The 26,315-nt window shown below is 34.3% G+C and overlaps 2 protein-coding genes across 3 annotated transcripts in view; one reads left to right on the top strand and one right to left on the bottom strand.

The window, feature by feature from the left end:
* On the top strand, positions 1-14,232 carry LOC129809812 (sensory neuron membrane protein 1). Its single transcript, XM_055859925.1, has 5 exons — positions 1-242; positions 319-624; positions 687-938; positions 7,764-8,446; positions 13,427-14,232. The coding sequence occupies exons 1-5, from the start codon at positions 123-125 to the stop codon at positions 13,680-13,682; spliced, it is 1,617 nt and encodes a 538-aa protein (XP_055715900.1). The 5' UTR covers positions 1-122; the 3' UTR covers positions 13,683-14,232.
* The window catches only part of LOC129809809 (UDP-glucosyltransferase 2), a 42,238-nt gene continuing 30,152 nt past the window's right edge, over positions 14,230-26,315 (bottom strand). For both annotated transcript variants that reach the window (XM_055859918.1, XM_055859917.1), the window contains 4 exons: positions 21,999-22,295; positions 20,728-21,154; positions 14,864-15,101; positions 14,230-14,767 (listed from right to left, as the gene is read on the bottom strand). In XM_055859918.1, coding sequence (XP_055715893.1) covers positions 14,506-14,767; positions 14,864-15,101; positions 20,728-21,154; positions 21,999-22,295 — 1,224 coding nt within the window. In that variant the 3' untranslated portion in view covers positions 14,230-14,505. The remainder of the gene's footprint in view (positions 14,768-14,863; positions 15,102-20,727; positions 21,155-21,998; positions 22,296-26,315) is intronic.

Genomic DNA, 26,315 nt, shown 5'->3' with positions numbered 1-26,315 from the left:
CCAGTGCATTCTGTCTTAGGGATTTGGTCAGTTAGATTGTTAATCTTGTGCAATATAGACGCACTTCTAAAAAGAGTTCTTAGTTTCAAAAGTGAGAGATCTTTAGAATTAAAAAAAGAAATATGCAACTAAAGGAAAGAAATTGGAAGAAAACTCTCAAATGGTGTATTGGAATATTTATCTTCGGCATAATGTTCGGTTGGGTCCTTTTTCCATCGCTCCTGAAAAAAGCCATTCGATCTGTGAGTTTTTTTCTTTCGGGAAATTTGCTTTTAAGTCAGGAACTTCTAGTAAAAGATATTATTTCAAATTTTCCAGAATACTGCCTTGAAACCAAATTCGCGAATCCGTGGAATGTGGACCAATATTCCATTTCCCCTAGATTTTCGTGTGTATCTCTTCAATGTGACTAATCCTAATGAAGTGATGCAAGGGAGAAAACCTAAAGTCCAAGAAGTAGGTCCATATTTTTTCCAAGAGAGGAAATCGAAGATCAACATGAAGGACCATGAAGAAGATGACACTGTGACCTTTAACGCTGTAGATACCTTTTTCTTTGATCCATCCAAATCAGAGGGGCTTACCGGAGACGAAATTATCATGTTCCCCCACATTTTCCTTGTTGTAAGTCACCTCTTTGGAGATTATTTTCTCTCAGCTTCTGAGAAATTGCGAGTCCTTTTCAGGCCATGGCAGTTAGTGTGGCCAGAGATAAAGCTCCAATGCTCCCAATGGTGAAGGATGCTATTAAGTACATGTTCCACGAACCCAACTCAGTCTTTTTCCCCGTTCGTGTCATGGATTTGCTCTTCGATGGAATTGGGATTGACTGCAGTTCTGAGGAATTTGCTGCCAAAGCCGTCTGCACAGCTCTAGAGACCGAACCAACCATCGATAAATACAACGACACAACCTTTATGTTCTCTATTTTTGGACCGGTGAGTGAAGAATTGACAAAAAATTTAAAAGCTTTCACTTCACTCCTTGAATTTTCTTTTATCTCTACTTGAAGATTTATTTTCTAAAAACTTTCAAAGACTGCAGAAATTAATTGAATTTGAGTGTATCGGGCAGTCAAGTTCGTTTTATCATTTGAACTCAAATGAAGAACAATATTTTATATTAATATCTTTGTGTTTTTGATGGGCGAAAATCTTTGCTCCTGATTCCTGATATTTGAGAAAATTTTGTCAATTTATGTCTTGAAGAGAGAGAATTAATAGTGTGTTTCTCCATTTTTTCTAAACGGTTATAGCTTCAAGTGTTTTAAGTTTTTTCCAGAGTTTTTGCAATATTTTTCTTTTACTTTTAGAAATTGTCGTACTGATCAAAATTCAAATAAAATAAAATAAAATTCACAAAATATTCTTATTTATTTTAAAGCTAATTCAGTCATTATTAAAATTATATTCCTACAAATTGATACATTGCTCAGACCAAAAAAAATAGAAGATCCAAAAATCTGGAATTATTCTTTGGAAATTTTTTATTCAGCGTTTAAGGAACGTCTGTTCGACAGGGAACCCCTATTGACACTCTCATCAAAACATTGAAATTTATTTAATATAAATTGTTTATATCTAGTGAAATTCATGTAATCTGACCTGCTTTCCTTTAACCTACCCTTTTCTAGAACTGTTCTGCGAATTTAAGAAGGTTTTAAAAAGGTTTAAGCAATTTCAATTGTCGACGTGGAGAAATTTCAAGATTCTTATGAAAAAGTGTAAGAAAGAAGCTTTTACAAAAATATTTTTTTCTATATTTTTTTAATAATATGAACGTATAACTGTTGCATAACAGTCAAAAAATAACTAAATTTTAATTTAATACACAATTTGCATCAATTTATTTTAATTAAAATGAATTTAGTTACAGTGTCAATAAACCGAGACAAAATCGTCGATTTCAACGTCTATTGACAGGTACAGATTGCCGACTTTTGTATCAGCTTGATAGATGAAGAAGAATAAGAAGAATGAATAAAAGTAAACAAAGTTGTTGCATTTTTGTGAAAGAAATAGTGAAATTACTAACAAGTTAAGTGTTTGTGCGCAAAAAAGACTAAAAATGTTTGTTGGTGAGTTGCCACTGGTAATATTTTTATAGTAGAACTTCCTTCAGCTCTAGCACTGCAGAAATCTAATGCGTGACAAAAATTTCGACTGCACCAGAGATGCCCCAATGGAAAGAGTATTGTCTATAAGCTGTTGAGAGAGAATTCTTAAGGAGAGTGTCAAGTTTTATAAATCTGAAAGCTGCCCATTGCATCCTGTAAGGAATACAATGTAAAATTATGAGGATAGAGAAGTTTATCATCACGAGAATGGCTGCTGTGAAGGGACATAAGATTTACAGAAATCTCTGTGAGGAAGAGTTTCTTACGGAAGGACGGGGCATTCTGGATGGAGATTTAATAGATTCCCTGGTTGGCAGCCCCCCAGATGGAGTCATCCAGTGCAATAAGGAAGTTTTCAGCCAAAATCTCAATCAAAGGTGTAAAGAAAAAGTGTCCAATAGGTGTTCAAATTTCGTGTGTCAATAGATACCGAAAGTGTCAATAGATATGGCATTTAGTCATGATCTTAAAAAATACAGTTTTTTTTAGTTTTTCAAACATTTTGAGAAAAGTGAATGATACTGAACGGTAGTCAAATTAATAAGTTGATATAAGTTAATATTTAAACACAAAAAAATTTAATACAATAGAAGATCGAGCACTGGTCCGTTTCAAATGGCTTACTCCTAAATCCCAAAAAGTCGCAGGCTATTATCATAGGCAAAAAGGCAACCAACATTACTCCCTATCCTCTAGTCCTTCACGGCGAAGTTATTCCTTTTGTGGATCAGGTGAAAAACCTGGGTATTGTCTTTAACAAGACGTTATCTTGGTCTGACCATGCATCCACCATTTGCCGCAAGGTGAACTTTTCTCTCTATACACTTAGACGCTTCCGGGACATCACACCCTATGATATTCGCTTGCTCCTAGCCCGAGCACTGCTACTTCCATTTTTTAATTATGGAGCAGAGCTCTTCTTTCTGTCGGATGCTGACACGATTCGCCGACTTTCAGTTGCTTTCAACAATTGTGTGAGATATATTTGCGGGTTGCGCCCTCGTGATCACATTTCTTCTTATAGAAATGTTTTTGTAGGATGTGATCTCCCATCGCTACTTCAAATGCGCGCTCTCATCTTTCTTAACCGATTGATTGCATCGGGATGCCCTGGGTACCTGGCCTCTCTCTTGACTCCTGGCGGGTCGGCTAGAGTCGGTGGACTGATTGTCCCTAAGTCACACCATGAGTCCTTCAGACGAACTCTATTTGTCAAAGGGGTTTTTATGTATAATTCTCTCGCTCCTCAGAAGCGTAGATCGCCTGACACTATTAGGGAGCACTTCCAGAATGGACCTTGCTAATTTCTCTTTTCATCTTTTAAATTCTTGATTTGTTTTATAAGCTATATTTTATTTTACTTTGCTTCATTTTCCTTTTTTTTTAACTATTTTTTTTTTATTTTATTTTTTCTTTTATGCCACAAATTTGTAAGAGGGAACTACCCTAAGTTTTGTGAGTCAATAAATTGAAATTGAAATTGAATTGAAATTGAAGATATCAGTCAGGAAAGTTACGAAAGTTCTTAAAGTGTCAATAGACGTTCCTTTGACCCTATTTCGATATCGTGAAATACAAAAATATTAGATATAGGGGAATGTATTGCTGGCACACAGTGAAACTTCAAACAATACGAATTTTCTATTTGCTTGCAAAGAGCTAGTTTATCATTTCGAGCCATAAGATAGATAATTATTATTAACCTCATGAGTAATAGTAAACTGACTCTTTCCAAACAAAGATAAAATTCGCATCGTTAGAAGTTTCACTGTGTGCGAACCATGTCAGCATTCCCCTATAAATGGCTAAATTTGCAATAAAAGAAATACTTAAGTTATTTCTTGAATTAAAATTGTTTTGAGAAAGTGAGATTGTTGGTTTTCTCATTAATTTTAAAATATTGATTGATTGATTGATTTATTTTCATCTCTGTTTTTCCCCACCCCCATGCGGCCATCGCCGTCTTAGGGTTGGTTCCAACCTCCGGGATGAAAATGATGGAAAATCCCTTCATTGGTTGTATGTTTAGTGACCGTGCATATGCACGCAGGACATTTTTTTGGGAAGATGGGTATGCTCACACAGAGAGAGATAGTAGGAAAACCTAGCCATTGAGGCTGTTTGGCTTCACGGTTAAACTGAGTTATTTAACAATTAATACTTAAATCGACTAAATCGATTAAAACTTAAATATACATTTCAAAAATGATTCAATAGTGAATTTTAAAATTATGGAATCGTTTTCGCTTATATTATGTTTAGAAAGTAAATTAAACTATTCATATAATACTTCAATTCAATTCAATTCAATACTTCAATACTTCCCAAAAACATTGAAGATTTGTTGCATTAGTGTTCTTTGAAAAAATTATTGAGAGTAATGTCCTGGACACACTTACAACTAAAGTCCAGAGACGACTAAGCTCGTTCATAGCCAAGTCAGTTCCTGACACACTACAAACGAGGCTTAACGTTTTCTAGCACTCATAAAACATAACTTTCGTAGGTTTTTATGCAGATATTTCTACTGAAATGCAATAGTACTCCTTTGAAAATGAAACTACTTGTAAATTTACTCGACAATTTACTATAACAACAAGAGTTATTCGCTAGAATCGCCTAAATTGGCTTAAGTCGTGAGTTAGCTTCCACCTCACAAATAATTGTAATTAACAATAATTATTGGACGTGTACTGAGACATGATATTACATATAGTTACATTTTTAGAGGAGTATTAGTGCATTTCAGTAGAAATATCTGCATAAAAAAACCCAGGAAAGTTATGTTTTGTGGTGCTAAGCCTCATTTATAGTGTGTCAGGAACTGACTTAGCTATGAACTAGCTTAGTCGTCTCTGGACTTTAGTCGTAAGTGTGTCCAGGGCATAAGGATATTAGGGATTACGATTTTTTCTCCTTCATACCATAAATCCTCTATCCAAGAAGTGATTTCAGACCGTGAAGTGGTCTTCAGACAAGTTTAGCGCAATTATCGAAGATCTCAAAAACTTGAATATTCACAAGTTCTATTGATTTTTTCATAACTTCATAATATTCCGTATTATTTTGAATTTCTAAACTTTCGGGAATTGGGCTTAACAATCAGCTTGAAACTCGTATTATGCCGGGTATATCTAAAGCTTAGACATATGGCTTAACTTTTCTAAATTCTTTCCAGTGAAAATGTTTATTTAGGATTAGAAATTAAGAGTGAATGATTTATTGTGGCCTCTATTGAAAAGTCAAAATCCCGGAAAGTCAAAATTCTGTAAAGCCAAAATCCAAAAAATCCAAAATCACGAAAACTAAAATCCCGAATGGTCAAAACACTGAAAAGGATGAAATTATGGAGGATAATGTGTGCAATATTATTCAAAATGTTAAAAACATAAAATTTCTCTCCCAAAAACAGAGAGCGCGGGTACAATTGTGGGATGACCTACAACCCTTAAGGAATCGGGATTTTGGTTTTTAGGATTTAGGTCCTTTCAGCATTTTGGCTTTCTGAATTTTGACTTTTGGGATTTTGGTCATGACCCATTTAAAATATGTTATTTTTGTGATAAGAAAAATCTTGCAACACCTGTGTTGCATATTTTATCAAAATCGTATACGCAAAGTGACACAACTTTGTGCCACCATAATTTTAAACATAAAAAGCTCTCTAGCAAAATTAATGGTTGCCGAGAAATTTTTCAAAAATTCTGCAAAGTAGCACTGACATACGCAAAATGAATATTACATCTCTCGGAAACATTACAATGTTGTGGAGCTACCGCCAGGGGCACAATTATTGAAAAAATGATTTTTGTAATTTGAAAATCGAATATTTCAAAATCTGCATTTCCAATTTCGACGAAATTTTAGTACGTTGTAGGCCGGATACCCTAAATGATGCCATTACCCTATTTAATTCCACCTTGAATAAAAAGGTATTTTTTCAATATTACGAAATTTTCGAATTATGAAATATATGCAACAATCACTATTGTATATATTTCATAATTCTAAAATATCGTGATATTGAAAAACTACCATTTTTCTAAAAGTGGCTTCGAATTGGGCAGTGGCATCATTCGGGGTATTCACCCTAACCGAGGCTGAGGCCTTTCTAGACAGTAGACTCTCTCTGAATTGAGCATTTGGGGCACAATGTCATCCGAATTATCGAGAGATTTCAAAGTCGCTATAAATTCCACAAAAAGCGGTCAATTCTAAAACTTAACGACAAAACAAGAGGAACTACCGCGAATTAGAGCAAATTTGTTTTAAAATCAAACATAAAAATTTACAAAAAAATTCGCTCGATTGAAAAAGAGCCTTGTTGTTACTGGAATCGACTTATAAAAAAGTTATAAACAATAACAAATTAAATTAAATTAAGTGTGAAATTAAAATAAAACTTCTTTAATGTACTAATTTAACTTCTTGTTCAATAATATCCTTTTTTTCTATACCATGAGAAATCTCTGGCTCAATAACTATTCATTCAATTATCTCAACAAATTTGGAAAATATTCAAGAAATAACATAAAAAATGGAACAAATTTGAACGATTAATTGATTAAAAGTGTCTACACATTGGGAGCAATTTTCGTCAAAAATTGTTTTTTAGTAGGAAATTGTCTGCAATTCTGTAGATGAAAACATCATAATGTTATGAATGCAATTTTTGACGAAAATTGCTCCCAATGTGTATAGACCTTTAGTAACTTACTATTTATCTCCTCTGAAGTATCCCTTCTGAATTATTAAAATTCAATTCCTTTACAAGTTAATTCACTCTATTTCAGTCTAAAATCCATTGTTACTTTTGGCCAATTAATAAATTTGTAACAAGATAATGCTGCAGATCTCGCCCAAGAACATGCTGAAGTGCCCTCCCTGACCATCCTCCCTTATGAGTCGAAAATTCTACTATATTTAAATAAATTTCCTAAAATATCTCTAAAACTCTTTAGCTGATTCAATGCAGATGATAATTTCACCAATTAGTTGAACTGTGAGAATTCTCCTTCCTAATAACTCATGTTGTATTCCAAAATCTTATAACTCTAATAGAAATTTAAGTACATTTTATCCCATTTATAAACTTTGAATATAATGTATATTATGTTGTGTATATCATGCTTCTTTTGAATTTTTCCTAAATCTTTCTTATTTTGCAAACCAACAATATTTTATTAATTCCTCCTTGTTCGTCTTAATCTCAACTTTCAATTTATGTGATGAAGAAAAATCCCAAAAACCCGTTGTATCGCTGAAATCTTCACGAAATATTATAAGCAGAGAACTTTTAATCCTATAAAATGAATAAAGTTGAAAGATGTAGTTCAGTGAAGATTTTTTGCCCTGAGTAATGAAGAAAGAGTGTTAATTCAGTGTAAATTAAGAATTTTACATTGTTATGTCAAGAGCATGGCACTCGAACTATCGATTGTCTTCGTGGGAAACTGGATAATAAATTTATGTACTAAGAGTGTCTATTGAAATCAATATCGCCCGTGGGGGGTGGAATTGTTGCTATTGTGAGAAAACCCCATATCCGCCCATATGTTTACTATACAACCCAGAAATCGCACCCTTGCACTTCCGTCCTTGTACATTCTTGAGGATCTAACTGGCAATTTTCATTGTTGTTATGAAGAAAAATGCAACGCCCACAAAAACATTCAAAGTCTACCGAGGGATAAAGAACAGCAAGGATCTGGGGCGTGTGGTGATGTATGATGATGAGCCTGAGATGGATTTGTACGATGATGAGAATTGCAATCAGTACCGTGGAACAGAGGGTACTATTTTCCCGCCATTCATGACGAAGGAGCAAGGGGTTTGGGCATACACCCCAGATATTTGCCGATCCATGCCAGCCACTTACGAAAGACCATCCTCCTATGCGGGCATCAAAACATCCCGATTCACCCTGAGTTTTGGTGATCACAAGGCTGACGAGAGCCTGCACTGCTACTGTCGCGATCCACCTGATGGTTGCCCACCTTATGGCGTTGTGGATTTCTCAATCTGCCTCAACGGAGCTCCACTCCTCGGATCCCTGCCGCACTTCTACGATACCGACCCGGCGGTGCAGCAGAAAGTTATCGGACTCCATCCAGATCCGGATAAACATAAAATTTTCTTGGAGTTTGATCTTTTCTCGGGATCTCCACTGGCAGCAGCCAAAAGGATGCAGTTCAACATCCAGATGATGCCCATTCCTGAGCTGGAATTTATGAGTCGCTTAGACGAGTATATTCATCCGCTGTTCTGGGTGGAGGAGAGCGTTTATCTCAACAAAACGTTCACAAATGAAGTGAAATATGGACTTGTGCTGTAAGTATCTTTTAATATAACTCTGAATAGATGTTGGAATCATATATCAAAAGATATTTTCTTCCTTCCAAGGAACTGTGCTTTCTCAGAACAATTTCTCTCGAGAAATTCCTTTTTTTATCATATCGCACTTCTCTTTTATGGAAATCTATCCACTCTTTTATCTTATGTAAATTCTTAAAGAAAGAGTCCTTCATAAATAAACATGAATCGTCTTACGACGCTGAATCGGTAAATAAGTAAAAAGAAGTGAAAAAATCTTCAATAAAACCTTGTTTTGGTTGCTTTTTTTTGTTCTTCCCCTTTAATCGCTTTACTCAGGTCTTAGGCCTTATGGCCTCTACACACTAGAAAAATTTATGTCCATATTGAAGAGTTTTTTCTACTCTGAAAAAAATGTCTTGTCAAAGAAACAAATGGATTTTGTTGAATTTTGTCAAAAGGATGTTATTTACCAATTTGACAAAACTTTTTCTTGCATTTTATATGGAAAAACACCCTTTTGACAAACTTTTAACAAGATCCAGTTGGCCGCCGATGTGACAAAACTTTTCCATATTCAGTATGGAAGAACATCCTTTTTACAAACTTGTCTTGTTAATTTGACAAAATATTTTTTTCAGAGTACACAAGCATAGGGAATTTCCATCAATATGGACATAAATTACTCTAGTGTGTAGAGGCCATTAGGCCTGTTTTGACCGATATCCTGTCCAATAAAAAACATAAAAAGGATCAAACTGTCAATAACTTAAAAAATAAATAATCAATAAATAACGGAAACGGACTACAACACATTTAAAATCCACTCCTATCAAATCCGTTAAAGTAAAGTAAAAAATAATAATAACTGGAATTTAAATATTCAAATACTTAAAAGTAGGGGAGACTGGGGCAAAATTTGTCAAAACGAAAATTTCAATATTCAGTATTTTCTAAAATAAAAGAAACTGAGGCTTGAAATTTTTATTATAGATAGCCTTCATGAACCTTCTTAAACTATTCTATTTTTGGAATATTTGGCTTACAGAAAATATCAATACTGATTAGCTCAATTTAAGCACATTTCTCGTTAAGATAGAGAAATTATCTTCGACAAAGTTGTAGAGGAATAAATTTCCAATGAAAATGTGTCTATTTGATATCTTTAACGTTTGCGAGAGTAATGGTACTATTCCAATGAAAAAATGACCATGTTTTTTAGCACATTACTGTTCTCAAGTACTAAAAAGACCATGATTGTTCTCACATGTTAGTTCAATTAATGTCGCTTGGGAAATCGACATTATTAATTTAATGTTTTCACTGTCATATTATTTTCTACATTTTCTTTATCATGATTGACAAGATGTAAAGTTCTTTTCTCTACACAAAAACTTCATATTTTCCCCAGTTTCAAAATCACCAAATAGTCATGACAGAAACCGACACAAAAGAAAAGTTTAACCAAAACCCGAATTCGAATATTCGCTCCGAGCAAGCTTTTACCCGATCACAATGCCATCTGACATTCAGTCAGTGTGGGAGTAACGTCATATCAGCTTGGTGGCGTGATGCAGTTGGATAGCCGGAAGTTGACAACTTTAGCCTCAACTTTGGATTTTCCCAGGTTTTCCATGATTTTCCCGTGAGTTCTCAGTGGTGAAAAGTCGGCGAGCAGCATTAATATTCTGTACTCGTTATTTTCCTTGAAATGACGTATGGGAATAGACATAGTCTTTTTTAGTACTTGAGAACAGTAATGTGCTAAAAAAAACATGGTCACTTTTTCATTGGAATAGCACCATAAAACGTCACAAATTATCCGAAAACTGACAAAATTTGCCCCAGCAATTTTGAGAATCTCCACTAAATCGACTTTTAGTAAATGATTCGAAAATCACATTTCTTTCGAGATAGAGGAAAATAGTCTTCTGCAATGTTGTAGAGCAGTAAATTTCCTATAAGAATATGCTCATTATAAAACGTTTAAGTCTTTCGCGATAGAATTAAATGTGCGTTTTGACAAGTTTTTCCCCAGTCTCCCCTACCTATGTTCCTTATTTTTGAAAATTGATCATAAGAATATTTAAAAACTTTATTAAAGATTATCATAAACCATCTTTTGGGGATTATTTATTTCATTAACATTAAATTATTATCATAGAAATTATACTTTTGATTTTCTTAGCACTAAGTCTTTTTCTAAAACATTAAAAAGCACAGGTACTTCGGGTGACTCAAGCTTTAAATATCATATAAATTTAAATTTAAACATAATAAGTTTATATTCTTGGAAAAAATTGAATTGTCTAAAACTTGAGTCCTCCCAAGGTAGGTATCACACAGTTTATTTTCTATTTACAAAAATTATCATATCGACTTTTAAATATCTTAGTTCCACAAATAATTTGCAATTGCAAACATTTGTTTATTTTTTCAATCACTGAAAAATAATATTAGTTGCCTAGAAATCATTTGGACGTTATTTTTTCATTTTGGACAATACTACAATCTTTAAAGGTAGATTTTCCTATTTTTTATAAAAATAAATTTCACTAAAAGCAATTTAAAAATTCCAAAATTGAGATTTAATTTTTAGAAATCTCAAAAAAAAAACTTTTCGGTGTACAAGATTTCATAGAGTAGATTCATTTATAAACCCAATATTTGCTGTTATCAGATGAGTTAAACTAGTCCTCGAACGAAAGATTTTATGTTTGCTCGATCATAAATTTTTTTGACAAGACGAAATGTGGTCTAAAATACACCGAAAATGGTAAGTTTTTGTTAAAAATTTTTCCAAAAACCCAAATATCATTTTTTTAATCCACTATTCAAGTACGAGTTTAACTCACATCAGCTAGCAGGAAATAAGGGAACAGCACCCCGGATCGGAATGTTAAGAGATATGCTCGATATTTAGTTGAAAATATAAGCCTCAAAATACTATTTGGTATTTTTGTGTATTAGGGCGTTTCAACTAGGAAAAAATTTTTTTGGCACTATTCTCACGGTGCTGTATTTGATGAGACAAGAAAGTTTTTCTTCTACGACCATATGATCAGACGCTGTTTAGAGGTGGCTGAACGACCCTCTCTGTAGTGTAAAATCCGGTAAAATCAGAAATTTGTTCTACAGAGAGGGTCGATCAGCCACCTCTAAACACCGTCTGATCATATGGCCGTAGAAGAAAAACTTTCTTGTCTCATCAAATACAGCACCGTGAGAATAGTGCCAAAAAAATTTTTTCCTTGTTGAAACGCCCTATTGTGTATGCTCATGGGTATATTAATGATCTATTTAACTATATCTGTGCATTTGAATTTTAAATTTTTACACTAAATTAATAAAAAAAATAGATGTAATTGCAACTATAAACTCTGTACCTCGGATCGTCACCAAGCGCCTGGCAAGTTGGCCCTTTTATATGAAGCTATTTGAAGCCAATTCCTAAATTGATCTCGGACTCAGCTCACAGTGTTCCGAGGAAAAATTTATTTAAACAAAAATTTAATATATTTATCCACCATACGGAAAGGTATCTTATAATACGGAAAAAAACTTCTCAGTTTTTAAATATTTAGCATAACGATCACGAGTGCCGAAAAATTCCCATACGCATTTGCATGTAAAACGCATTTCAAAATCGAAAATTGGTAAAGATATGATCATTCTAGATTTCATATTTTTCTTTCGACTTTTCTTTTGAACATCACTGTTCTTGAGTGTTCCTACGTACGGACAAACGAAAAATGTAAATACGAGAAAGTTAAGACATTTATTGATATATTTAACCAATTTTTTTTATTACTGATATCAAGGCCTTTCCAAAAAATTTAAATTTAACCTAATCGGTTGAAAACTAGGCCTTCTTAACAGGTTAAACTTTGACATTCAAAAAATCAAGATTACGATATTTTTAGGTCATAATGTAATTATGTTTGGACGAAATGTTCACCTGAACTTCCTCTAAAACATATCCAAAAAGAGATGCCAAAGCGTCCTAGATTTGCGGAGTATTCGAACAAATGAGAAAAAGCCATTCGTGTATTAAATTCGCATGCATTTTAGGTACATACCGCTTTACTACCGATTAAATTGAATGAAAAAAAAATAAAAAAAAACCATTCCGAAATAAGAAATTGATTAAGAAAAGTGGGTTTTAGAATATTCTAGTATGAGTAACAAGCATACGAACAAATAAGAAGGTAAATTCGAGAAAAAGGTAAATCATTTACGGGTAAATTACAGATTCACTACCGATTGCGACTAATGCAATCGGGTTAGAAATTTCAAGTTCTTTAAAAAAAAGAAAAAATGAAAAAAAAATATAGCAAATCGGTTGAAATATAAGCCTTCTATAAGGTGGTTAAACTTTGACCTTCAAAAATTTTATATTGAAATGTTTTTCGAATTTATTTCTTGCAATGAACTTTGAAGTTTTAAGAGCACCTAATGTTTTATGAATATTATTATTAATATTATTATCATCTGAAAATTTATTAAATTGTCTTTCTATGTGCATTAGAAAGTGAGTTGACCCCTTGTAATTTCCAAGGATCGTTGTAGATGATATCATTACCTTAATTAATTAAAATTTAATAATCTTAAAAATAACATTCTTATCGTTTTCAAGGATTAATGTGTTTCTCTATTAAAACTGTAAACTAGAGTAACTTTCAAGTCACTGTAAGTAACCTTTCTGGTCCACTTTTATCGTTCATTCAATGTTACAGAGGCACGAGATTTTGTTTTGAGTGGATTAGCTTTAATTTTGTGCGGTTTTAGTATTTATCCTTTTCTCTAGTTAGTTTTTTTCCATTTCCCTAATTCTATCATTTTTCTAGTTTTAGTTTTTCCATTTTCTCTCTTTACCTTTTTACAATAAAGAAAGAGATAAGGAAGACTTTTATCAACGCTATTTTTTGCATTCAAAATCTCGATTCTTTTTGAGAACCTTACCAATTTATTACCCATTCTGTATTTCTTATTTTTCAGTTCGAGAAAGATAAACTGGCTCATCCGATGGGTTTGCGTGCTCGTTGGATTATTTGGAGGTGGAACAGCTGGATATATGATGACGAAGGGTACTCCCCCGACGGAAGTCACTCCAGTTGAGGAGAATGATGAGAAGAATGGAAAGGTGGCTGGAAGTCTGACTCTACCACCTGTGGAACAGCCCTCAGGTGGCTTGAGCAACTATCACAGGAATATAACAGTGTCCACGATAGATAATGAAGTAGAACGTTACTGAAAATTCATGGGATTTCCTTCTCTCTTGTCTGAATTTTCCGTCAGCAAGTTTTTCCCTCCCATGTGACACACATAAATTGCACGAGATTATTGAGATGAAAATTTGCTCTCGATTTATGTTGAAATGTGCAATACTGTGCGGGATTTCTTAACGATGAATCTGAGCCTTAATCGTTTACGAGCTTAATTGAATAATCGACTGGATATTATGTCACTGTTTGCGACATGAACGACAACGTCAATAATTTCAGTCTGCAAATAACATTCAAATCATTCTATCGCTAGGGTTGACATGGTCCAAATTGAGCACATCTTTTTCATCAACACGGATGTCATGTCCAGATCCCTTACTTCAGTGGTGGAGGTTTAGACAAGAGAGGAAAATTTCAATTGAAATTCAGTTTTAAAGTCTCGGACAACAAAATCAGGAAACATTGTAATGTAGCATAGAAATGATAGAATCCTGAACATCTTTTCTTTTTGCACCTTCAACGATATTTTAATAAATGTTTCGCTGGGAATTTTTGAAATAAATGTTACACAAGATGTAGTAATTTCATTTTTTTCTTCATCCATCATCGTGTTTTTGTTCAAATACATTACAAAAAAAATACATCACAACTTACACAACAATTAACACTAAAAGAAACAGAGGACTATTTACAGATTTGTTTTTTTAGAATAGAAATTTGTTGAGAAAAGGGAGGAGATTATAAGATAAAAGAGGGTAAAGTTGAAGAGAAAATCCCATCCCATTCCACTCCACAGGTGACTTTTTGGTACAATCCCACCCAAAAACAAGGCAATTAAATAGGAGCCTCTCTCTAGTGAATCTTCTCTTTTCTCACTTCACTCACGGGATGAACCTGAACTGAGCAAGAGATTCTCTTGAGGAGGTGCCTGAAGACAGCCAAAATGGCAAAGCACACAATCATCACATCCAGCATGTAGTACTGAACCCAGGATAAATTTCTGCCCGGTGTCCTCAAATGGGGCGCTCCATCGTGCCTCAAAACATACTCAATCCAGTAGATTGCTGTCTCAAGAGGTGGATTTCTTTGGTCTCTCAGCAATCGCTGTCGCTTCCTGCAAGAAAAAAAACCAACGAGACCATAAGAGCCATTGAATGGAAATTGCTCCATCGAGAGAGGTACAAAAAGACAAGAAGTCAGCTGGTCTTACTTTGCAGCATTCCTGTAGCGTGGTTCATGAATCACCTGCGTTATCGCCTTCACCAATTTGTCCGCTGTGAGAGTCTCAAGTGGAAGTTTCACTGCGTAACCATCCGCCTCGGCCTTGGCGGAATTGGAGTCGTGATCGCAAAACACGGGCATTGTCACGACGGGGATTCCATGGTACACACTCTCATACATACTCAGCAATCCACCATGGGTCACGAAAGCCCTTAGCTTTCGATGCCCTAAAATATTCAATCTCGTTAGTGTTTTTTTTTTGTTAACCCTTCTTAAATTACAAGTTCGATCAGCAAAAAACAGAATGTAAAAAGTTTTATTGAAAAAAAAAATTACAATTAGGGTAAATTAAGCTAATTCAAAACCTGCTCCAAATGGAAATTTTTCTCTACTCCAAATGGAAACGTCATTGTTTTCACGATAAATACAGTACTATATTATTATATTTAAATGTTTTCTATACCACAGTTTCATTATTTAGTTAATTTTGCTCCAAATAAAGCGAAAATCCATTCATATTCACAAATTTTAATTTCTTAATTTCTCAGAAAAATTAAAAATGTACCTTTTCAACATCTAGTTTTTCAGCGATCTACCATGTTTTCCAATGAAAAACACAATGAGTTAATTTTTGTTTATTCGTTTTGTTTAACATTTATGTCATATTTTTGGCTAATTTTAGTTAAATTAAGTGCTAATCTTCATTGTTAACGGTACGTGAAGTTTTCAAATGAAATAATTACCTATTTCGTGAACAAAAAGGATTTTTCAGAAGTATCTGCAAATGCTTCAATAGGAAACCCCGGAAATATGATTTTTTTGGAGAGATTTTCTTATCGTTTTAGATGGGAAAGGAGAAAAGACCAGGAATAAGAACAAATCCAACACTCAAGAGCAACTCAACAAGGTTTTGGAAGCCTTATGTCGCGGTTTCACTTACACTGTTTGTCTCCAATTAGAAACTTTCCCTTGTCTCCATTTGGATTAATTTGTTTCCAATAGACGCATTTTACACTCGGGTATTTTTCTTGTATTTAAGAAGTTTTCAAATTATATCTCAAGAATTTTCACTAAACAGTAACATTCTAGAAGAGTCAAGGAGCAAATTTATGTAATTCTCTTCAGAAAAAAATATGAACTTAATGTGTTGAATCTTCTGTCAAAGTTAAAGCTTCTGGAAATGGTTTTGAATTAGGACATTTATCCTACAAAATCAAAATCTGAATAAAACAAATTTTAAGATACGAAATTGATAAACTGAAGAGAAGAATTATATTTCAAAAATCTAGTTTTTGTCAAAAAGGACAAATATTTTAAGAACAGTAATTTTTTGAAAAGGATGACTTCATTCGATTTTGAATAACAAAATCTTTTTGATAGGTTTTAATTTTTAAGAATAACAATAAATTTTGTAGAATAATTTAGAATAACTATTTGGAATAATTTATTTTGTAAGATATACGGTTTCAGGTTATGGAAAGGCAAACTTTTAAAATAAGTGCGAGGAATGAGCGCCCTGGTAGCCATTGATTGTCATAGAACCCTCAGAATTTCTCTTAACCGGTACCGGACAAAATTCCGAAATCCAAAATCCCGAAAGTCAAAGTCCCGAAAAGTCAAAATCCTGAAAACCAAAATCCCGAAAAATTCCGAAAGCTAAAAAATGTAATACAGTTGCCTAAGGTTTCAAAATCTTAAATAACGAGCAAATTTTGTTGTATTTTTGGAACCTAATGGAGTATTTGCCCTCAAAATTCTAAAAAAAAAATTCAAAAAAAATTTGACTGGAAAAAATTTAAAGAAGTTAAGCCACATGGCTAAGCCTTATGCTTTATACAGACTTAACCGGTTTTCAGATTTGAGGCTTAGTCTACTTCCCGGAAGTTTGAAATGCTGAATAATCAGAAAATTTATTATTTTTTCAAAATCTAATGGATAAGAACCAAACATATTAACAATACTTATTGAAATGTTGAATATATTATGGTTTAAATTTTTTATTTAGTTTACGCGAGTGTTAATAAAGCAGTCACAAAGAGTTCCCAAGTTCAATAAATTCTCGTGCTTATTAACTTTTTATTCATTTACTAGTCGAGTTTACAGATTTTATTTAAAATTAAATTTCTTCATAGCATTATTAGCCTTCTTAATGTGAGACACGTGTATTGAGCAACATAATTTTAGGGAAGGTAAACTATAATTAAAAAGATATAAAAATGATTACTTGACTCACTATATTATTTTATGCGTCTTCTATAACTTTTAGATCGAGAAATTTTAACAATCTAAAAAGTGTGGCAATGCCAAAGGGCAGATACATTACAAAATACATTAATAAAAGAGTGAGTGTTTACAATTACAAACCTAAAGGTTTCAATACACTTATAAGAAAACTTTTTTTTTTAATTTTGGTTGTATTGAAGGATTTTTTTATACCCGAATAGGGACCCGTATATGAAGGCCATAAGAGTAACTATTTTAATGAGCAATCTTTTTTAATAATCTTTTTCATTGATCATACGTTTTATTATTCTAAGGAAACCCCGGGTAGAATAGAACCAGAACCTAATCCAAATATCGACATTTAAAAATAAAATATAAGGTAAAGTACTCTGTAGTCGGCCGGTTTCTCAACTCGGCCAGTGCGACTATTTATTCAATTTACTTAGATTTGTTATAATATGGTCTTACCGATTTAACCGATTTAACATTAGAATGTGTATTATTTTATATATAACATAAATCAGTGAAAATTTTATAGAAATTGACTATAAAACGTTAAAAAATTGGTTAAATAATTCAACTGGCCGAGTTGAGAAAGCGGCCGACTAGAGGGTACTTTACCTTATCACTATGATAGGATTTCAGATTTACAGAGCACAAATAATCAAGTATTAAAGTTGTGACAAATTTTACAAATTTAGTACTTAATTATTATAAAAAAAAATCTGAATTCTTTTGAGTTAGCTTATCCTATCTTATTTAAATAATTAAGAAGGCTAACAAATTTTTCACTGGTCAAATAAATTTTTGACTAAAGGGATAACTTGATACTGAACATTTAGTCCCGTCCCCGAAGGTCTTAAAATCTTAAGTAACAACCAATTTTGTTGGTTTTTTTAGCATATAATGTTATGTATTTGCTTTTAATAAGCCCGTCCTAAGCCAAAATTTTCCAAAACAACTTTACTTAAGATATATCAAAAAAGTTAAGCCGTATGACTAGGCCCTAGGTCTGGAGCCTGTGACAAAACATATTTACACCCGCCGTAAAATCTGCTTTAAGAAAATGATTCGGAGACAGATAAAAAAAATTATCTTCCATAAAGTTGTAGAGCGATAAATTTCTTACAAGAATTTTATTATTTATAAACTTTTAAGAAGTTGTGTACGTTCGGAAAAGAAATAAAACACCCCATGCTAAAACATTTTTCTCAAAATATTCATTGCTCTAATCAAAATCTCTTTTCTTTTAATAAACCAAATAAAAAAATAAATTAGTAGTTTCTCATTAAGGGGTTACGCGGGTCAAGAAGACTAAAAAACGTCATATTTTCTAAATAATAAAAAAAACATTTAATTCAATCTTTTAAGCATATAAAAGTACAACACTTAAACTATGTTTTCTGAAATATTAATTTAAAAATTTTAAAAATTCAGGCTTTGAACCTTGATTTTCGGAGACCTTTTTTTAGAAAATTTACTTTGCGGTATTCACAATTATTCAGAGTAATGACCAGCGCACAATAACTTTTGTTTGTAAACATGTTTTCAAAATTTCCTTTGAGAATGAGCGAGATGACTAGATCTACATTTCATTCACTCTCATTGAAAAGTTAACACAATGTTTACAAAACAAAAGTTATTGTGCGCTGGTCATAAATTAATCTTAAGTCAAAAACCAAAAATATTTCCAAAATTGTTAGTTAGCAGATGAGTTAAACTTTTACTTGGATGAATTATATTTTTTTTCTTTGATTATAACTTATTTTATAAAATTAAACGTGATGTAAATACGCAGAAAATGATAATTCTTTGTATAAAATACTTCCAAAAACACAAATTTCATTTTTCTTAATCTTTCGTCCAATTATAACCAACGCACAGTAATTTTTGTTTTGTAAACATGTTCTAGACATTTCAATGAAAGTGAATGAAAAGTATATCTAGTCTTCTCGCTCACTTTCAAAATTTCCCATAAGAATGAGCAAGATGACTAGATCTAAATCTCACTCACTCTCATTGAAATGTCAAAAACATGTCTACTAAACAAAAGTTATAGAACGTTGGGCATCACGAGTTATGACCAACGCACAATAACTTTTGTTTGTAAACATGTTTTTTGACATTTCAGTAAGAGAGAAAAAGATCTAAATCTAGTCATCTCGCTCACTCTCATAGACAGTTCTAAAAACATTTACAAAGCAAAAGTTATTGTGCCTTGGGCATTAAACTTATCTACTAATAGAAAATATTTTGTTTTCTGACTTCAGGTGAACCTACTCTAAAAAATTGTGACTAGTGGAAAGTGCCCGTACTTTGCACGATCCCAAGCTTCTTAATGACTAAATTTTTCCTATGTTTCTGAATAAAAGTAATTACTCAATCAATATATTTTAAAAACTGGACACTTTTCCCTAGTTTTCAGAATATGGGTGCGATCGGTGCGATGAATAACATTTATTGAGAAACATAGGAAGAATTACGGCATTACGAAGCTTGGGATCGTACGAAGCATAAGGACTTTCCCCTACCTCTAAGTAGATTTTCTCAAAAAAGGTTTTTATAAATCTAGTCCCAACAGCTCAATTGTAAGAATTTTGAAATGAAAATTTCAGAAAATATAGTTTATATCGACGATTCAAAATATAAGTCGAACAACTCGATTTTTCACAAAAAATGTTTTATTCGCTTTTTGGATACTTCTATATACCCTCTATGCCCTCCACCTTTTCTGTGAATATTACACTTGAAAGATAATTATTTTCAAAATAGAGATTTTAAATTAAAATCTCAGCTTCAAATCGCTCTCCTGTAAAAATTGCCTACTGCGAATTATTCGTTTCTTATTCTGAGCGATCGATAGAGTGCACTTATGTGCTTCAAGCTTCAAAATTTTAATTTTCATAACTCACGTATCCCCTTAAGTTCTTTTTTGTCTAAGACTTATTGTGATTATTTTCTCTTTGCCTACACTGAGATAAAAAAGAGGGTGCAATTAACTTTTATTTCTCATAACTTTAAGACTTTTTAAGTGTCAAAATATATCAACATTTTTTAATATTAATTTTACACATTTTTAAGAGTAAAATTAACGTGAAAAAGGTTAACTTTAACTCCCAATACAGCTAAAAAGGGTAATATTTACACCGATTTTGAATCAATTATGCAGGGTAAAATTAACAGTTCCGGAATGTTATTTTAACTTTTTCGGACTTCTCTCACAGTGTAGCTACTTCGAAATTTTCACAAATGGATTTAAACATAAACGATGCTTAAGATACACATCCTGTCAAAATATTTATCGCTAAAAAGTGTTAATATCATTGTACAAAATATTTTCATAATCATTAAACATCAGCTTAATAAAAATTAGTTATTAAATTCAGTTTAATTTTAGTTATTTTCCTTAAAAAAACGGATATAAAAAAATACTAAAGGGGCTCAAACGTCCCAGTCCTCCTTTACAGAACACAAATGTAATTATTTCAACCAGCTTATTCATTAGATTTCATAATGATTTATTATGGGCTGGGTAACCTTATTATTATTTTACTGTCTGAGATTGAATTCAAATCGCAATTACATCAGATTGAAATTAAAATTGATTTAATGTGTAAGTTAATGACTTACCAAGGATATCTTGCTGAGGTAGCCATCGTCCGAGTTTGACATTTGGTGGGAGATCATGCATCCCAGCAGTACCACCTTCCCATTTCCAGAGAACGTGGTAAGGAAGCCGGGCAAAGGTCTGAACGAGCATCAGACGAAGGTGTTCAGGCATGTTGGCAGCCTTCACTGAAGATCCCATTGATACATAGATGAAGCCAGACTCTCCTGCTCCAGCAATAAAGTCTTCTAAATCCCTGGGCAATGGTCCAGCTGGTTTGCAGTGAATGCAGGCTATTTCAGCGACATTTGGAAGGAAGGGACGGGGATAGGAAACACTTGGATGTCCATTCTGGAGGATGAAGCTAACATTTTTAGCCATATCATAGGGATGAGGCATATCAGCTCCAACGTGATTTCTCGCCACGCGGCTAACAAGTGTCATAATGGGCTATTGGAAATACATAAGGATGGACATTAGAAACTTTGCAATTACTTTCAATTCATTTCCATTCCAATATTTCCAATTTGCATTGAATTAATTTGCTTAAAAGATTCTTTACAAAATTTTATGGCTTTGAGGTATTCTGGGAATGAATTAATTTACTGTGCAAAATCACAAGCTTGCATTGCAATTGACGGGTAATTATGAACATTAGAATGCTCGAGAAACCAAATGCACTTGAGGAATGTCACAATAATGACCCCAATCTCACCAAATTGTCATGAATCTGAGGTCACATCGCTAAGAACTAGATCGCATCAGCAATTATCTCTTGGACAAATTGGCAATATTCTTGTGATTTGGGAAAAATATTGACGATATCAATGTGATTGATGTACCCGCAGGGCTTTGAGCAAAAAGGAGTTCAATGTTTTAGCTATAATGAACTTATTCTGGGGGAAAAAGTTGTTTTCCATCAGCATGTTTACACTGACCAAATTACCCTAGCCTAGACATCAACACACTTTTCCAACAAAATAATCCAAAATCATCAGAATCGAACTGGATGTTTATCAATATTCTGATTTTCCAAAGGTAAATCTCTGATCTATTTGATGGATTTTTCTTATGAGCGGATCTGGTGATTGCCAAGAAAATCAACAAGTGATCATGCCATTGAAAATGCAAGTGCACTAGTGACACTTTTATGGCAATTTCCATCTAATTGCACTTATCGCACATCACTTTTCGATGCAAAATGTGATTAAACACGAAAGCCGGCCACACTGAACTAGATCTCAAGTCACATTGACACAGTGCACGGCTCATCGCTGACCATAAAAGGACTCACCTGGTGCATGATGCTGACAAAAATGTAGTGAAGAGCATTGAAGGCTCTCTGCCAGAAGGTCATGTCGTCGGTGAGAGCAGCAAAGAAAGCAGGAGTTACGGAGTATGGAACAGGATTGCCAGCTAGCGAGAGACTTCCTGTGTAGAAGCCCACAGTGTTGACAAACATAAAAGGTACTCGGTATTTATGCACCATAGCAAGGGCGCACTCTGGGAAGGCTCCATCGAGGATCACAAGATCAAAATGACGATTGAGGAGATCCTTAGTCTCACCATCGCTCAGCATTGCTTCACAGGACTGCGAATAAACGATAAGTCACATGTTAAATCTTCAATTAGATTACTCATATTAAATAGGAAAAGGTGGAAAATTGAATAGATAAACGAACATAAAAGTATTTACTTTTCATCAGCTTCAAGTGTTTAACCGACCATTGAAAAAGTTCTACAGTCAAAAAATATTTATTGTACAAGCTTAAAATTTTGAAAAGCATTTTCCATGTAGTATAAATAAATATTTAATTCCTTTATTTAATTTTAACTAATTATTTATTTAATTTTCACTAAGCTTTCAACACGCTCCGTGTCTTCCTCAGTGGCTGGGAAGCGTGTTGAAAGCTCTGGAGAAGAGATAGCTTTTTATTTTGGATTAAAAACTCCACAAATCCCACAAATGATGTTGCCGCGTTCGGACGGAAATTCCTTTCCGAAAACACCACTGTAATCTACACGCCAAATGTTCTACGGTACCGGTAACTTTACTACTCGAGTTTACTTTTTTTATTTGTCCGTATACTTGCTACCCATGCTAAAACATTCTAAAATTATCTTTTTTTAGGAAATTTCGACTTTGGAAAGGATTTCTTATATGAAACAATTTATTCGGTAGTAAACTGGTTTAAATATTATGCAAAAGATAATTCAGATCAGATTAAAAGTGAATTCGACAATTTTACAAAGTTTGGACGCTTTCCTACTATGAAAAAAATGTTTTGTCAAATTAACAAGACAAGTTTGTAAAAAGGATGTTCTTCCGTACTGAATATGGAAAAGTTTTGTCACATCGGCGGCCAATTGGATCTTGTTAAAAGTTTGTCAAAAGGGTGTTTTTCCATATAAAATGCAAGAAAAAGTTTTGTCAAATTGGTAAATAACATCCTTTTGACAAAATTTCAACAAAATCCATTTGTTCGTTTAACAAGACATTTTTTTCAGAGTATCTATTTCTTTAATTATCTTTTATTACACATGGCAATGTATTTTCTGGACATTCAGTTGTTTACACCGAGCAGAGCCCAAATTCACGAACGTAACCCAGAGATCAAATTCTTGAACCTAGCCAGTCACAACTTAGTTGATCGGAAATTAAACCATAACTTCGGATCAAGATAATTTTGCCTCACTGCTTAAAAGAAGTTATTGTGTCTCGGATTAATACTAAATGAAATATTGTACGAGATAATTGGTTTTGGCTATGGATAAATTTTCGATTGACCAGGGAGTCGATATACGAATTAGACCGTAACCCATAACCAGTTATAGGTAGGGTAAAGTACTTCCCCTTTGAACGTTCATGCCTTCGAATAATTGTAGAGCTTAAATTTCCCGCCTTATAGCAATAAATGCTCTGCTGAGGCAACCCTAAATATTCGAGACGCAATGTCTCCTTTCTAGGCCAGCGCCTCTGGTGATGGTGGAGACGACTGTAATAGTTTAGTCGATCGTACGATCTCAGTGAGTACGGACGTGAGTTCGTCATGAGTCGTACAAGTGATAGGACATAGTGCGGAGAGCTCGCGACAGTCTGGAGCCCACACCAGTCGATTGCATAAGCAGGTCACCTTCTAAGTATATTAGATTAAAGAGTAGATATTGTTTGCCCCCTATATCTTTTTCAGAAGTGGGATGATGGGGCAAGAATCCCCTGAATCCCTGAAAGAGTTTGTGAGGATTGCAGAGTAGCCATCATGACGAAATTGGTCGCAATAGGTTGAATGGTGCGAGTGAGGGGAGCATTAAGCATCATGGGGCAACAGGAAAATTCCTGTCGTACACAGGAATTCAGATAAGTGACCCAACTTGGGGAAAATTGCGTTTTATTGGAATTTTAGAAAGAGAAAAAAACAATTAATGTTGCGCAATAAGGGAAAATTTTATTCAAAAGCAAAGAAATAATTAATTGGGATATATTGTTGATCTTGAGGGATGATTCTCGCCGTGAATAGAGGCTGAATTTCCGTAAGAAATGCGATATTTCGGGAAAAAGGTGGTAATTGCGCATCATATTGGAAATTGCGTCAGAAAATTTCCTATTGGTTCAAATTGTGCCATAAAATATCACGCGATCTCCCCTAGCGGAAAGGAGGGGAAACTTGTTCGAAAATTATCGAAATTGCAACAGTGGCACGACTGATGGGGGAAAAAAGTATTAGTCGTTGACGAAAAGCAGGCTGAGGCAATTGCATTGTCAAAAAGTTGCTATTTTTCGTGGAAAATAAAGGAAATTATTCACCAATTCTCGTACAAAAGTGTTCAGACGCGATTGTAGAAGGTGTTGTGTTGTGTGTTTGTCACGCAGGTAAGAAATTTCCCGTGAAAATGACTCGAAAAGGAGATGACGCAATTTGCACACAGAAGCCGACATCTTGAGAAATGGAATATTTTTGTGAATTTTTCAGAATGCCGCGTCTTAGGAGGACAGGTACTGACCCACCAGTGCCGAGAGAGTCACCCATGGGACAGAGCTCAAGTCACGATGGTGTTCCAAGGATTGGGCCCCAAGAAATTGCCACTATCATCCCCAGGTTCGATCCGGATGATCCCAGTTGCATGGATTGCGAGCTCTGGATTGATGATTGCAGTACTGCCAAGGAGATGTATGGATGGAGTGACAGTGCTGCAATCCTGTACAGTTCCATGAGGTTGAGGGGTACCGCGAAAGTGTGGTATCATGCCGCCAAGGGGCAGCTACAGACATGGGAAATGTTCAAGAGGGATTTCATCGACAATTTCCCTGTAAAAGTCAGCATCCCTGGGATCCATGAACAGCTGAGGAAATCCCAGAAGTCCAAGAATGAGACGATAATAGCGTATTTTCACCGGATGTGCGCCTTGGGAAGAAAAATTTCTCTTGACGACCAGACAATGAAGGAATACATCATTGGGGGGATCTCACCAGAGAGCCGAAGGGCTACTTTGAGGAATCGGTCATATCCCTCCTTGACCAAGCTACTCCATGCTCTACTGGAAACTGAAGAGAAATGTAATTCAGAGAAAAAGGATGAGAAAAGTGACCGTCACAAGGCCGGATCGTCACGAGGGTACAATCGTGGTTCAAAACAGACAGACAGGTATCATCCCTATTCCTCAAGTTCACGTGGAGGTTCACGAGTGTCTGACAATGCAGGAAGATATCAACGGGACAGAAAGGAGAGCCCAGATGAGAATTTGGACAGAGATAAAGTCAAAGGTGAGAAGTTTTCCGGAAAGACTGAATTTCGAGACAACCGGAAATGCTATCATTGTAAGCAACCTGGACATTTGATCGCAAATTGTCCGAAAAGGCCCAAGGATTTTCAGATAAGGGTGGTCGAGCAACTCCCCACCCTGCCAAATAAAAAGGGGTTGATCAAGGAGGCTGAAGTACAGGGTCAGAAGGTGAAAGCCTTTGTGGATTTCGGAAGTGACTGTACTATTGCTCAAGAATCGGTAGCTAAACGGTTGAAAATAAAATGGCAAAAAGGGACAATTTCTTTGACGGGTTTTGGGGGAGTGAAAAATAAAACAAAAGGTAGCGCCCGAGTTAAGGTGAATTTAGATGGTGTTGAGAGAGAGGTTGTTTTACATATTGTCCCGGATGAGATGCAAAATCACGAGATGATTGTTGGGCGTGATTTTTTCAATGATCCCTTTGTGGTGTCATTGCGTACCTGGAATGATCTGATAATCACCGATAGTGCCAAAAAAGATGTCGATGTTATGGAAGTGGAAGTTGAGATGGAAGATGAAAATAAAACACCGATTGAAATTTCTGATGATATGATTTCAGTGGGAGAGGGTGTCAGTGACTCGATAAAGGAAAGGCTAAAGGAACTGGTCAAGGAAAATCGTCAGTGTTTTTCCTTAGACACATCAGAACTGGGGCATACCACAATAGAGGAAATGAAGATCCAAGTTATTTCCGATAAAATTATCAAGTATGGGCCCTATCGAATTCCATATGCTCTCAAGGAGGAAGTCCGGATGAAAATTGAGGAACTGCTCAAGTATCAGATAATTGAGCCGTCAACTTCAGAGTTTGCCAGCCCAATGGTGGTTC

This window comes from Phlebotomus papatasi, chromosome 1, assembly GCF_024763615.1.
Source record: "Phlebotomus papatasi isolate M1 chromosome 1, Ppap_2.1, whole genome shotgun sequence".
Classification (NCBI taxonomy): Eukaryota; Metazoa; Arthropoda; class Insecta; order Diptera; family Psychodidae; genus Phlebotomus; species Phlebotomus papatasi.
The sequence above is the reverse complement of the archived record's forward strand: the minus strand, read 5'-3'. Positions and strand labels throughout refer to the sequence as shown.

Bases quoted from the DNA above. Each gene is read 5' to 3' on its own strand.
- LOC129809812 (XM_055859925.1), top strand. From the start codon at position 123: ATGCAACTAAAGGAAAGAAATTGGAAGAAAACTCTCAAATGGTGTATT. The intron at 243-318 runs GTGAGTTTTTTT...CAAATTTTCCAG, and splicing joins TGAAAAAAGCCATTCGATCT to AATACTGCCTTGAAACCAAA. The intron at 939-7,763 runs GTGAGTGAAGAA...GTTGTTATGAAG, and splicing joins TGTTCTCTATTTTTGGACCG to AAAAATGCAACGCCCACAAA.